The sequence below is a fragment of the Dipodomys spectabilis genome, unplaced genomic scaffold (assembly GCF_019054845.1).
Source record: "Dipodomys spectabilis isolate Male_0828 unplaced genomic scaffold, ASM1905484v1 ptg000360l, whole genome shotgun sequence".
Classification (NCBI taxonomy): domain Eukaryota; kingdom Metazoa; phylum Chordata; class Mammalia; order Rodentia; family Heteromyidae; genus Dipodomys; species Dipodomys spectabilis.
Window position 1 is genome coordinate 811,604 of NW_024871037.1, and position 14,366 is coordinate 825,969.

The window sequence follows — 14,366 nt, forward strand, 5'->3', positions numbered from 1 at the left end:
ATGAAATCCTGGGATCGATTCCTCAGTACCACATAAACAGAAAAGGCTGGACATGCACTGTGGCTCAAATGGTCGAGTGCTAGCCTTGAGCAAAAAGAAGCTCAAGGGCAGTGCCCAGGCCCTGACTTCAAGCCCCAGGACTGACAAACCAAACCAAAAAAAAAAAAAAAGCTTAAGCTGTAGAATATACGTATATATATATATAATTTTGTTTTGTTTTATAAACTTCAAAGTTAAGTAAAACTACTTCAAAGTTAAGTGTAACTACTTCAAAACCAAGTAAAACCAAACACATTTATCTGGAGATACGTATAAAACTAGGAGGAAATTTAAGAAAAGTCAAAAGGAAAAAGAAAGCAAGTTGAGTGCCAATCTCTGAGAAAATACCCAGCAGTGCCCTCCCAGCTGTCTTTCCTCTCCAGCTCTTGGAGCTAATCTGCGACACAGCGTTACGTAACCAGCCTAAGTCCCACCTCCACCCTCAGGTCTGTACCTCTCCTTGGTATTTTCTCCTTACTGACCTTGGTGGGTTGACTTCTGAGATGACCTCCAAACATCTCCACCTTCTGCTCTTCCTGACTTCTCGGGATCTTCTCCCCTGATCCAGAAACCGCTTCTAGTGCACAGAATATGGTCAGTGGTGGGAGGGTACCTCCAAGGTTTTTAAGTTATGACTGTGCCTTGCATGTGGCTTCTGCTGGTATTGATGAGTCAGGCTGCTGTGTTGGACCTGGCAAGAAATTGAGAGTGGCTTCTAGCTAAGTGCTAATAAGGAATTGGGGGTCCAACTCTTACCAACAACCACAGTGATCTTCAAAGCGGATCTGACACCAGATGAACATGGAGACCAACCCTGAAGCGGGGACAGACCTAAGCCATAAATCGTGACAATAGACTCCTGATGGACCGGAACTGTGACATAGTAAATACAAACAAATCTGGCCTGTTCCAAACCACTAGGTTTCAGGATACTTTGTTATTGTGACAGGTAACAAGACACGGAGGCTCTTCAGAGCTAGCATATCATTTCTTGCAACTCCTATGGTCCCCGAGTTAAAAGCACAATGAACTCATGGATATACTTCAAGAAACGACCACTTTTGCAGGAATTATTTTACCTCAATTTTTTTTTTTAAATTAAGGAAATGAGCATGCTTAAGCTGGGAAATTCATCTGAAGATATAATCTTTAAAACATGCTTATATATGTATATATGCACACACATAGAGGCTTATCATTATAAAGAACTTATAATGCCGGGTGCTGGTGGCTCATGCCTGTCATCCCAACTATCATCCTGAGTAGGAGGCTGAGATCTGAGGATCGCAGTTCAAAGCCAGCCCAGGCAGGAAAGGCTGTGAGACTTATCTCCAAGGAACCACTCAGAAAACGTGGCGCAGTGGCTCAAGTGATAGAGCACTCGCCTTGAGCTGAAGAGCTGAGGGACAGCGCCTAGGACCAGAGTTTAAGCCCCATGATTGACCAAAAATAAAAAAAAAAGAACTTATAATTTCAAGGTGGGGGTCCCTTCATATGGACATTATACTCAAGTACTTCCCTGGTTTTAGCTGTAAGTAAAAAGTAGCAATAAGGACAGACAACACTGAAGTGATCCTAACTAGAAAGCAAGATTTCAGAAGCTACTAATTTTCTTATTTAAATTGTCTAATTTTTCTACGATGACCATACATTGCTTTAAAATGGGGGAGAAAAATCACCTTCCAAAATAAAAGTACAGGGACGACATGTTAGAAAAGAATACAACATTTTATTTTCATTTATGGACATACAGTACATGAATGGAGAAGGAAAATCACCGCAGGATCCTGAAATATCGATAGCTTAAGACCTAACACACCAAGATTACTAGTACATTCCCTGCAAAGCAGCCACGCCAGCAATTCAGATTTGGTCTTTGTTGGAGTTAATGTGAAGTTCTTACTATCAAAATGTCCAATAGCATTTGCATGATACATTACAGCGGATATAAGCTATGTTTCAATATTCCATCTTTGGAACAAATTAGGCTTATTTACATGTTACAAATAGGTGGCTCTATTGACTTACCCTATTGTGAATTTTCATGACTGATTTTAAGCTACACGAGGGTTTTCCCAGCTATTACTTTGTTTAGGATTTCTTAAAAGCAGCCACTCCTATGAACGTTTATAAAAGATAAGGTTGAAGAAAGGTAACATTATAATAAAGGCGCTTTAGAAATATTGAAGAACAACATAGGTTATTGCCAGTGGGGGGGGAGGGGGGGAGAAAGCTGTACATACTTTGCAGCAAAACACTAAGATACTGTAGCAGTGTTTAACTGAATTGTCTTGAAACAGTGGTAATTATACTAACTTACTGTTCTATCATCTAAACCTCATAATTACAATTTGAATATACAGTCTGACAATGACAACGATGCAGGTTTGTTTTTGCACGTACATTCAAGTTGAAGTTGGTCCTTGATCTGGAGAATGTTAACTACCTAGAAGATCCAGAGCCAAGCACTCACTGACAGCCAACCAAAAGCCTGACAGAGTAAGAAAGAAACAGTACCATGCATGGAAAAGCAACAGCCGCCCCAAGTACGATACCAAATTTAGCACGAGACCCTCCTGGAGGCCCCACAGGGCTTGACGAGTAAACTGCAGAGAAACTCAAGTGTTTAGAAGCAGGCGACCTGCCAACCAAGGGCAGTTTCCATAATGGGGTGGTCCTTCCTAAGAGGCGGCTTTGGACCTTTGGCATAAGAGATAAAAGACTTTACATTCTTTGATTTTTGTCTACAGCTTTTATAAAAGATAAAGTATATGTGAACTCTTCCGTCTCACTTTGACTGTTAGAGCTCTGTGGCGGCTCGAGCTGACCGAGGTCATGCGGCGGTTCCTGGAAATCACAAAAAAATCTAGGCCCCGCTTTGCCTCATTCCTCCCATGAAGTCGCAGACCTTCTCTTCAAACCTACTTGATGCCTGTAAGAGACTTACGTTTTATCAACACAGTAGAATTAGCTTATTACTAAGTTTTTTAAGGGAAGTCTGAAGCTGGAGGGAGGGCTGTGTGTGTGACTGCATCTATGATGACAACAATGAAACAGAGCTAGAAAAATAATTTTACTGTTTTAAATAATGAAAGAGGCTAAATATTTTTTTAAAATATATTACTTATCTGTTAACAGCTGATTAGCTTGACAATGAATACAGTCCCTCCATTCCACGAGCTGAATGCAGATTGTATTTCAATTCTAGTAGAGCTTCGAATTATAAATATAACCCTCTCAATAGTAAAGAGATTATGAAGGCAGAAACATCAGATCAATTCCAAGTCATCACCCAGCAAGGAGCACATGAGGTGCTTTGGGGGGAGCAAAAGAAAAAAAGGCTTTCGAATGACCTTGGGCTCATGTGGAAAGCGAGTCAGTAAAGACTCCAGTTCTGCATCATGGAATCTTCCAATCCAAGCCGCTTTCCACAAATACAAATTCAATCTATCTTTTCTTTCTGGACCAATCTGGGAGCATCCACAAAATCTTTGCCATTATAGAGAATAATGAAAAATGTTCCAATGCTCGCTACTCCCCAGAAGAGCACATAGGCCAGTGTTTCTGTCCAAGTGTCACCTGTTGATATTAAAAACAAAGAGTGCATAAATAAAAGCAATCTGTCAAAACTAGATACACTTCTTAGCTGTGTACCACATCTGTACAATATGGACATTTGTTAGCATTATCTACAGGTGGAAAAAACAGCAAGTTCTTTCTTTTTTTTTTTGCCAGTCCTGGGGCTTGAACTCTGGCCCTAGGTGCTGTCCCTAGGCTCCTTTTGCTCAAGGCTAGCTCTCTATCACTTCAAGCCACAGCGCCGTGCCTCTTCCAGTGTTTTCTGTGATTGATTAACTGGAGATAAAAGTCTCACAGGGACTTTTCTGCCCTAGCTGGCTTCGAACCAAAATCCTCAGATCACAGCCTCCTGCGTAGCTAGGATTATACCACTAGCGCCCGACACAAATGCTCAATTAAGCTTTAAAGCAACAGTTCTCAGACTGCGATTAGTACCAGAACTTCCTGCACATAGGCAGGTGATCAATTCTAAGACTGCAGAGTCTGAGGGCAGCCTAGACAAAGGGAGACCCAGTTTCAAAGCAGAAATAAAAACAAAAACAAAAAAAAATTCTGGGGACATGGTTTAAGTGGTGGAGTCTTGCCTAGTATGCATAAGGCCTTGGGTTCAATCTTCACTATAACATGCACCTCCCCACCCCCAAAATTATATATATATACATATATATATATATATGTATATATGTATGTATATAAAATCAGTTTTTGGTGCTAGTGCTGGTGCTCACGCCTGTCATCCTGGTTACTCAGGAGACTGAGATCTGATGATTGAAATCCAAAACCAGCCCAGGGCAGGAAAGCCCATGAAACTCTTATCTCCAATGAACCACCAAAAAGGTGGAAGTAGAGCTGTGACTCAAGTGGTAGAGTGATAGCTTTGAGCAAAAATAACTCAGGGAACCATGTCCAGGCCCTGAGCTCAAGCCCCAATACCAGCATGCGCACATACACAGAAGAAAATGAAGAAACAAAAACAAAAAAAACCCCTGGTTCTGAAGGTGTGTGGTAGGGTTAAAGTGCACACACAAAATCCTGGGATCAGTCCCTAGCACCAAAAACATGGATACAACAAATCCAATCATGAAGCCACTCCATCTGTATTTCTTTCTTAAAATATCACAAGAAAGCTAGTCCCATCTGCTCTGCCCTCATCAAACGTGCTAAGCGCGCATCAAGTGCAGAGTGGACTCAAAAAACCCAAGATGCGGAAGAGCGCTCAACGCTCTAGGGAATAAACGCTAAGAGTGCGAAATAGGGGCAGACTTACCAGCCATAAGCAGACAGATAATGCACATCGAAAAGGCAACAACCATGATAATGGGCAACTGCAAGAGATAATGAAGAGACATGCCACAGGGTGAGAATGGGAAGTCAGAAGCTACAAAATCAGTCCTGCATATTGTTTTGTTTTCCCGCATAACTTTGCTTATTTAAAAAAAATGAATGAAATCCAAGCACCGGTGGCTCACACCTGTCATCCTAGCTACTTGGGAGGCTGAGATCTGAGGATCACAGTTCAAAGCCAGCCTGAGCAGGAAACTCGGTAAGACTCTTCTCTCCAATAAACTACTCAAAAAAACGAAGCGGCACTGTGGCTCAAGTGGTAGAGTGCTCACCTGGAACAAAAGAAGCTCGGGGACAGCGCTCAGGCCCAGTCCAGGCCCCGAGTTCATGCCCCAGAACCGGCAACAAAAAAAAAAAGAAAGGAAGAAAGAATAAAACTCCTTGGGCAAGCTAATACACAAAAACAAGTTTACTTAGAGGTCCAATCATGACTAGTTACATTAGGAGATCTGAGGAAACACGCCTCAACTACAAATCAAGGGTATTCAGGGGTCAAGGCAGGTGCCCAAAGGAGAATCTAGAGCAGCAGGCATCTTTTCCATTTCAGGGCACTTCTGCCCACTGGCATGACGCCCTAGAGGCTGTTGCAAAGTCTGACAAACAGTGGTCTCAAATAAGGGGAGGCTTGTCACCAGTGGTTCACACCTACAGTCTTAGCTACTCAGGAAGCTGAGCTCTGAGGATCACCAGTACAAGGCCAGCCCAGGCAAGAAAATCTGTGACATTTTTATCTCCAATTAACCATACCAAAAAGCCTGAAGTGGAATTGTAGTTCAAGTGGTAGGGTGCTAGCCCTGAGTGAAAAAGTTCACAGACAGGACCCTGCAACTCAAACCCTAGACTCATCACAAAAAAATAAAATAAAATAAAAATTTAAGAAGAGTCCTCAAAAGACACTTTGCCTTCTGTTGCAAACTTGTCTCCAGTAAGTCCTTCATCACAAGAGTATGGGAGCATTCCGGAAATACGGGATTCTCCATACTCCCTGCTCATGTTCTCATATAAAAAGAATTTGCAAGAGTGTCATGTCATCAGGCAAGGAAACAAATGCTAAGTGTTATTTTACTCTGTGTCCTGATCTTCTCACTGGGGAGAGCTAAGTATTTACGCTGCACTTAAGAGAGGTCAGGGGAGTTGTCAGTGTCTATATCTTCAGCCACAATGTTGTTATACTTGAAAAACATAAAGAATTCTTACAGCCAGGAATTTCCAGTCCCTTGGAACACTTAAAGGACTATGAGATTCTAATTCATCCACTGAATAGTTCCCAAGAAATAAGTCTATAGAGTCCTAGAACAGAAAAAAGGAAATTAATAACTCCCCCAAACTTGATGCAATTATTGAGGAATGATACAATCATTTAACAAACAACAACAAAAAAAGCACCAAACACAAACTTACTTGTCTAAATCCATCAGAAAAATTGTTCTTGTAATATCGTATTAGTGAGTTCCAGCCATCCATTATAAGTCCCAGCTGAGTTCTCTTTCCAGTTCTGGTTAAAAGAGATTCAGTTTTACATTATAGACTTGCATGCTACATTTCCACACTGTTTAAGGCCAACAAAATGTACGTAAATAAAATAGAGTGATGTCCCAAAGTCATTCGGCAGGTCTAAGAAATATGTGGTCATCCACAGTATCCATGGTAGAGGCTCTGCAGAGGCTCCTTCCCTTATTCATAATGACGCAGTATTTCCATATACCCCGTTCATATCCTTTGTATACTTCAAATCATCCCTAGCCTATTTGTAATAACTAACACAACTGCAAAAAATGTTAGGTAAATAGTCATTACCCTGTATCGTTTAGGAAATGATGGCAATAAAAAAGTATGCCTAGCCAGCAGCTGACACCTGTCATCCTAGCTACTTGGGAGGCTGAGATCTGAGGATTGCGATTCACAGCTCTCAAGCTATGCACCAAACTTGCAGAATCAGGTTGGTGACTCAGGTACACAGTAAGGCTTCAGAAATACTGCAGAGGGGCTGGGAATGTGGCTTAGTGGCAGAATGCTTGCCTAGCATGCATGAGGCCATGGGTTGGATTCCTTGGTACCACATCAAAACAAAACAAAACAAAAAAAATGAATGAGGGTATGGGAATGTGGCTCAGTGGTAGAGAGCTTGCCTTGCACGCATGAGGCCCTGGGTTCAATTCCTCAATACCACATAAACAGAAAAAGCCAGAAATAAGGCTGTGACTCAAGTGGTAGAGTGCTAGCCTTGAGCTGAAGAGCGCAGGGACAGTGCCCAGGCCCAGAGTTCAGGCCTCATGACCGACCAAAAAAAAAGAAAGAAAGAAAGAAAATCTTTTAAGGCCGGGCACTGGTGGCTCATGCCTATAATCCTAGCTACTTAGGAGGCTGAGATCTGAGGATCGAGGCTCAAAGCCAGCCCTGGCAGGAAAGTCCATGAGACTCTTATTCCAATGAACCACCAGAAAACCAGAAGTGGTGCTGTGGCTCAAGTGGTAGAGTGCTCGCTTTGAGCTGAGGAGCTAAGGGACAGCGCCCAGGCCCAGAGTTCAAGCCCCATGACTGACAAGAAAAAAAAAAAAAAGAATTAATTTTTTTTTTTTTTTTTTTTTTTTATTTATTTATTTTTTTATTTTATTTTATTTTTTTTTTATTGTAAAGCTACTATACAGAGGGTCACAGTTACATGAGTGAGGTTATGAGTACACTTCCTCTTGAACATTGTTACCCCCTCCATTGTTTTCCCCCTACCATCCCCTCCCTCCCTCCCTTCCCCGAGGTTCTTTTTTTTTTTTTTTTTTTTTTTTTTGATTGTGATTAAATGATTACATAATTTCAAAGTCACAAGTTCATTCTAACTTCCCTGGAGCAAATTGTCTACCACAGTCTGTAATATATAACAGTGTTCACATGTTATATACCATATTTGTGATCAGCAGCATGAGGATATTTAGTAGTGGTTCAACCAGATGAGCGGGAGTTCTTTGTTTCTTAAGTCCTGTTAGTTTTGTCGTATCACTAACCTTTTGGATTTAGCATCCACTTATGAGGGAGACCATGTACCGTTTGTCTCTTCGTTCTTGGCTTACCTCGCTCAACATGATTCCTTCTAGCTCCATCCATTTCCCTGCAAATGCCATTATTTTGTCATTTCTAATGGCTGCATAATATTCCATTGTGTATAGATACCACAATTTTTGGATCCATTCATCTGTGGTGGGGCACCTAGGTTGTTTCCATATCCTAGCTATTGCGAACAGTGCTGCAATAAACATGGAGGTGCACGTGTCCTTGTATATTGGTTCCTGTTGTTCAGGGTAGATGCCTAGAAGTGGTATGACTGGGTCGTAAGGGAGGTCAATCTTTAGCTTTCTAAGGACCCTCCAGACTGCTTTCCAAAGTGGTTGTATAAGTGTACATTCCCACCAGCAGTGTAATAGGGTTCCTCTTTCTCCACATCCCCTCCAGCATTTGTCGTTGGCTGATTTGTGGATGTGGGACATTCTGACTGGGGTAAGGTGGTATCTCAGGGTTGTCTTTATTTGCATTTCCTTCACCACCAGGGATGATGAACATTTCCTCATGTGTTTCTTTGCCATTTTTATTTCTTCATTTGAGAAGTCCCTCTTTAGTTCCCTTGCCCATTTAGTAATTGGTTTGTTAGGTTTGGGAGGGATTAGTTTCTTGAGTTCCCTGTATATACAGGATGTTAACCCCTTGTCTGATATATTGCTGGTAAATATTTTTTCCCAATTAGTTGGTTGTCTTTCTAGCTTAGTTGCGATAGATTTAGCTGTGCAGAAGCTTTTTATTTTAAGGTAGTCCCATTTGTCGAGTCTCTCTCCAACTTGTTGTGACCCTGGGACTCTGTTCAGGAAGCTCCTTCCTGTGCCTATTAGTTCAAGTGTCTCTCCTACTCTGTCCTGCAGTAGTTTCAGAGATTCAGGTTTAATGTTAAGGTCTTTAATCCATTTTGAGTTGATGTTGGTGCATGGTGATAGGCTGGGGTCCACTTTTAGTTTTCTGCATGTGGCTGCCCAGTTTTCCCAGCACCAGCGGTTGAAGAGGCTGTGTTTCTTCCATTGTATGTCTTTGGCTCCTTTGTCGAATATCAGCTGGCTGTAGGCCTGTGGATTTATATCTGGATCTTCTATTCTGTTCCATTGGTCTTCGGGTCTGTTTTTGTGCCAGTACCATGCTGTCTTTGTGATTATAGCTCTGTAGTAGAGTTTGAAGTTCGGCATGGATAGCCCTCCCATATTGTCTTTATCCCCTAGAATTGTTTTGGCTATTCTAGGTCTTTTGTTGTTCCATATAAATTTTTGGACTGTTTTCTGTATTTCAGTGATGTACGTCATTGGGATTTTAATAGGAATTGCATTGAATTTGTATATTAATTTTGGAAGTATCACCATCTTTACTATATTAAGTCGGCCTATCCAGGAGCATGGGAGGTCTTTCCATTTCCTAGTGTCTTCTGCAATTTCTTTCTTTAACTTTTTATAGTTCTCATTAAATAGTTCTTTTACATCTTTGGTTAGGTTAATTCCTAAATATTTTATTTTTTGGGAGGTTATTGTGAATGGGGTTGCTCCCTTTATTTCCCTCTCTTCCTGTGCGTTATCAGTGTATAGGAAGGCAACTGATTTTTGTGGGTTTATTTTGTATCCTGCTATTTTGCCGAAGTGACTTATGATTTCTAAAAGTTTGGGGATGGAGTTTTTGGGATCGTGGAGGTATAGTATCATGTCGTCTGCAAAAAGGGATAGTTTCACTTCTTCTTTCCCTATGCGGATCCCTTTAATGTCTTTTTCTTGCCTTATTGCCCTGGCTAAGGGTTCTAGGACTATGTTGAAGAGGAGTGGAGACAGTGGACATCCTTGCCTTGTTCCTGTTTTTAGGAGGATTGGTTGTAGCTTTTCCCCATTAAGTATAATATTGGCTATTGGTCTGTCATAAATGGCTTTTATTGTTTTTAGAAATGTTCCTTCTATTCCTATTTTCTCCAGAGCTTTTAGCATGAATGAATGTTGAATTTTATCAAAGGCCTTTTCTGCATCTGTGGCGATAATCATGTGATTCTTGACCTTGGCTCTGTTGATATGCTGGATTACATTTATTGACTTACGTATGTTAAACCATCCCTGTGTCTCTGGGATGAAGCCTACCTGATCATAGTGTATTATTTTTTTTATGTGTTTCTGGATTCTGTTAGCTAGAATCTTGTTAAGGATCTTTGCATCTGTGTTCATCAAGGAGATTGGCCTGTAATTCTCCTTTTTGGTTGGGTCTTTGCCTGGTTTGGGGATGAGTGTGATATTGGCTTCGTAGAATGAGTTTGGGATAGCTCCCTCCTTCTCTGTTTCTCTGAAGAGCTTGAGGAGTATGGGTATTAGTTCTTCTTTAAAGGTCTTATAGAATTCTGCTGTGAATCCATCTGGTCCTGGGCTTTTTTTTGTTGGAAGACTTTTGATAGCTTCCTGTATCTCATTATAGGATATTGGCTTATTTAATTGGTTAACTTCTTCTTTGCTCAGTTTGGGTAACTTGTATTTCTCTAAAAATGCATCCATTTCCGCCAGATTTTCTTCCTTTAGAGAGTATAGCTTTTGAAAGTAGTCTGTTAGAATTGTTTGGATATCTTGGGTACGTGTTGTGATGTTTCCCGTGGCATCCCTAATCCTATTAATATGGGTTTCCTCTCTTCTTTTTTTAATTAATCTTGCCAACGGGCCATCAATTTTGTTTATTTTTTCAAAGAACCAGCTTTTTGTTTGGTTTATTTTGGTTATGGTTTTCTGATTTTCTAATTGGTTAATCTCTGCTCTCAATTTGGTTATCTGGCTTCGTCTAGTAGCTTTAGGTCCCATTTTTTCTTGTTTTTCTAGCTGTTTTAGTTGCAACATGAGATTATTTACTTGGTCTGTCTCCATTCTCTTGATGTGGGCACTGAGGGCAATAAATTTGCCCCTCAGGACTGCTTTTGCTGTGTCCCACAAGTTTCTTTGTGAGGTGTTTTCATTTTCATTGAGTTCTAGGAAATGCTTTATTTCTTCTCTGATCTCTTCTGTTACCCAGGCCTTGTTAAGGAGTGTGCTGTTCAATTTCCATGTATTAGAGAAATTTCTGCGGTATGCTTTGTTATTGAGAGCTAGCTTGATTCCACTGTGGTCAGATAGGATACAGGGGATTATGTCGATCCCTTTGTATTTGCTTAAGTTCCTTGAATGAACTATGATATGGTCTATTTTGGAGAAAGTTCCATGAGCTGCTGAGAAGAATGTGTACTGTGTTGTTTTAGGGTGAAATACTCGGTAGATGTCAGTTAATTCCGCTTGAAGTATGGCCTCACTTAATTCGGTAGCTTCTTTGCCAATCCTCTGGTTGGTAGACCTGTCCTTTGGTGAGAGTGGCGTGTTAAAGTCTCCTAGTATTATCGTATTGGGATCTATTTTATTCTGTAAGTTTGAGAGCATTTGTTTAACATATCTGGGTGCACCGATATTTGGGGCATATAAGTTGATGATGGTTATATCCTCCTCTTGGATTGTTCCCTTTATTAATATGTAATGTCCGTCCTTGTCTTTCTGTACTGATTTTAATGAAAAGTTTATTTTGTCAGATATCAGGATAGCTACACCTGCTTTCTTATTGGGGGAATTTGATTGGTAGATCCTTTTCCACCCCTTCACTCTGAGTTTGTTTGTATGTTTGGCTGAGAGGTGGGTCTCCTGAAGGCAACAGATGGATGGGTCTTGTTTTCTGATCCAGTCCTCAGTTCGTTTTCTTTTAATTGGCGAATTCAGCCCATTTATATTAAGAGAAAGTATAGAGAGATGCATTGTTGTCCCTGCCATTCCGTTTTCCTAAGTTTTTCTTCTTTCCTTTCCTCCTGTGCTTGCTCAGTTAGACTTTGAGTAATGCCTGTTTGGGGCAGGTCCCAGTTCCTGGTTGCTTTCTTCAGGTTGTGTCCCCCCTCTTAGAATTCTTTGTAATGCTGGCTTAATGTTTATGTATTCATTTAGTTTTTCTTTGCTATTAAAAGTTTTCAGTTCTCCATCGAATGTGAATGCTAGCTTTGCCGGGTATATCAGTCTGGGTTGGCAGTTATTGGCTCTCAGGGCTCGTATGGTGCTTTCCCAGGCTTTTCTTGCATTCATTGTTTGTGTGGAGAGATCTGCAGTGATTCTAATTTTTTTCCCGTTGTAGTATAGCTCCTTCTTCATTTTTGCTGCATGCAGGATTGTTTCCTTATTATTCAGATCCATCATTGTTACTATTATGTGCCTAGAAGTGTTTCTCCTGGGATCTTGCTTGTTGGGTGTTCGATAAGCTTTTGTGATGTAGTTAAGATGGTCGTTTTTGAGGTGGGGAAAATTTTCATTGACTATCTTGTTAAATAGGTGTTGCATTCCCTTGCTCTGGAATTCCTCACCTTCGTCCACTCCGATTATGCGAAGGTTAAATTTTTTAGCATTATCTGCTTGCTCTTGAATTTCCCTTTGGTTTAATTTGAGTAATTTTTCCATATCTGTCACTTTTTGGTCCAGTTGGTGTATTCTGTCTTCTGTATCTGACACTCTACCTTCCATTTCATTCACTCTGTTGACCGTGGCTTCTATTGTGGTTTGCATGATGGAAATGGATCCCTTTATGGATTCAATGTTGGTTCTCAGAGTACTGATCTCACCTCTCAATGAGGTGATATCAGTATGCATTACCTCTAATTTGGCGTTTATCTCACTTCTTACTGAGGTTTGTGCAGCTTCTATTTTTGCATCCAATTTTTGTTTGATATCCTGTATATCTTTTGATAGTTCATCCTTGTGCTCTTTCAATTTCTGATCCATTTCTCGCTTTATTTCTTGAGTCATTGCCTCCAGCAACCCTTGGATGTAGTTTTTGTCTTCCATTCCTGCTTTGCTCCCACTGGGGCTCTCCCCTGCGTGGCTGCTGGCTTTTGAGGTGAGCTTGCTGTCCTGGGTAGTGGTAAACCTTGTGATTTTTCTCTGTGATTTTCGCATGGGGGTTCAGGAGACTGCTCTTCAATCTTGTTTTGGTGTGTCTGTCTTTGCTTGGTTGCTGATTCTCTATTGGTAGAGAGAGTCTGTGTCTGATCTGGATTCTGTTGGGAGCCTATTTCCAGCTGCTATTCGCTTAGGATTCTCAGCTCTCTGCTGTAGCAATTCCCACCTTTGGAAGGGTTGAGCAGCCTAGACTGCTTGTGTTTGCTCCTGCGGGTGCTCTTGGGAAGATCAGATGCTCTGGATGCACTCTCCCAAATACTGGAGTCTGCTATGGGCTCCTGATGTGTTTTTGTTTGTTTTGGGCTGGTTGTGGGCTTGAACTCTAGGTTTGGGTGCTGTCCCTCAGCTCTTCAGCTCAGGGCTGGCACCCTACCATTTGAGCCACAGCCCCACTTCTGACCCTTTTTGCTTTGTTCAGGCGCCGGTCCCCTGGCCTGGTTCCGGCCCCAGCCTGGAGCGCGCTCGTTAGGCCTGTGCTAATGTGTATACCACCTTGGTTATGCAGCCTGGAGGACACAGTTCAAATTTCTTCTACTGTTGGTAGTCTTGACCCAGGGGCACTGTTCCTGGCTTGAGCATTTAAGCTCCCTTCCCGGGGCGCTCTTGCTCTGGCCTGGCCAGCAGAGTGTGCTCCACCGACTGGTGGGGCTCTCGAACAGTTCCCAGTTTTAGTGGGTCCTGTGGTCCGGGTGTTGGGGTAGGGAGTCTAGGTCAGGGTCTGGGGATTCCCTCCAGCTCTGGTCTCCCTTGATGGATTCCCTGTCCCCTGATGGGTACTCACCCTGTAGGTCGTCAGTTGTTGTTGCAGTCCGTCAGTTGTTGTTGCAGTCCGAGTTCAGTTGGGGTGGTTGCGGGCTGGGTTGGGCGGCCCCCCGCCGGGTCGTTGCGATCGCGACAGGTCCCTTTGTGGCGCTGCTGGTGCCGGGCGGCTTTGGCGGGATGGAGCCTCTCCGCTCCGGTGGAGAGTGATGGGTGGGGTGGGATCCTCCTGGAGACTCCCGGCTGGTAGGTTTCTCTGTTCCTGGCGATCCGCTGTTCTGCAATCCGGTACCTGGTGATCTGCAAGCAGCCCCCTGTGTCTCTGTGGCTCCGGCAGCCCCTGCCGGGCCGGCTGGCCGGCGGCTTGGCGCACTGCCGCGCGGCCAGTAAAGGTTGGGGGAGGGGTCTTCGCTCTTCTCTGTTCTGAAATTCTTCTTTTCCTCTCTTTCTTTTTTTGTTATTTTCCACCTCTGGTTTTTCTCTGAGTGTTCGTCTTTTTGTTGTTGTCGGTCTCTTGGGGAGATTAAAGGTTGGAACTCGAACTCTCTTTTTGGTTGGAGAGAGCTGTGGCGTTTCCCTACTGCCCCGTCGCCATCTTCTGTCCCCCGTCAAGAATTAATTTTTTTAAAAAAGGAAAGAATC

General features: G+C 42.3%; 1 protein-coding gene across 2 annotated transcripts in view; it reads right to left on the reverse strand.

The window, feature by feature from the left end:
- Positions 1 to 1,748: 1,748 nt before the first annotated feature.
- The window catches only part of Sacm1l (SAC1 like phosphatidylinositide phosphatase), a 41,687-nt gene continuing 29,069 nt past the window's right edge, over positions 1,749 to 14,366 (reverse strand). For both annotated transcript variants that reach the window (XM_042665963.1, XM_042665964.1), the window contains 4 exons: positions 6,364 to 6,457; positions 6,160 to 6,252; positions 4,886 to 4,943; positions 1,749 to 3,618 (listed from right to left, as the gene is read on the reverse strand). In XM_042665963.1, the coding sequence (XP_042521897.1) occupies positions 3,482 to 3,618; positions 4,886 to 4,943; positions 6,160 to 6,252; positions 6,364 to 6,457 (382 nt within the window). In that variant the 3' untranslated portion in view covers positions 1,749 to 3,481. The remainder of the gene's footprint in view (positions 3,619 to 4,885; positions 4,944 to 6,159; positions 6,253 to 6,363; positions 6,458 to 14,366) is intronic.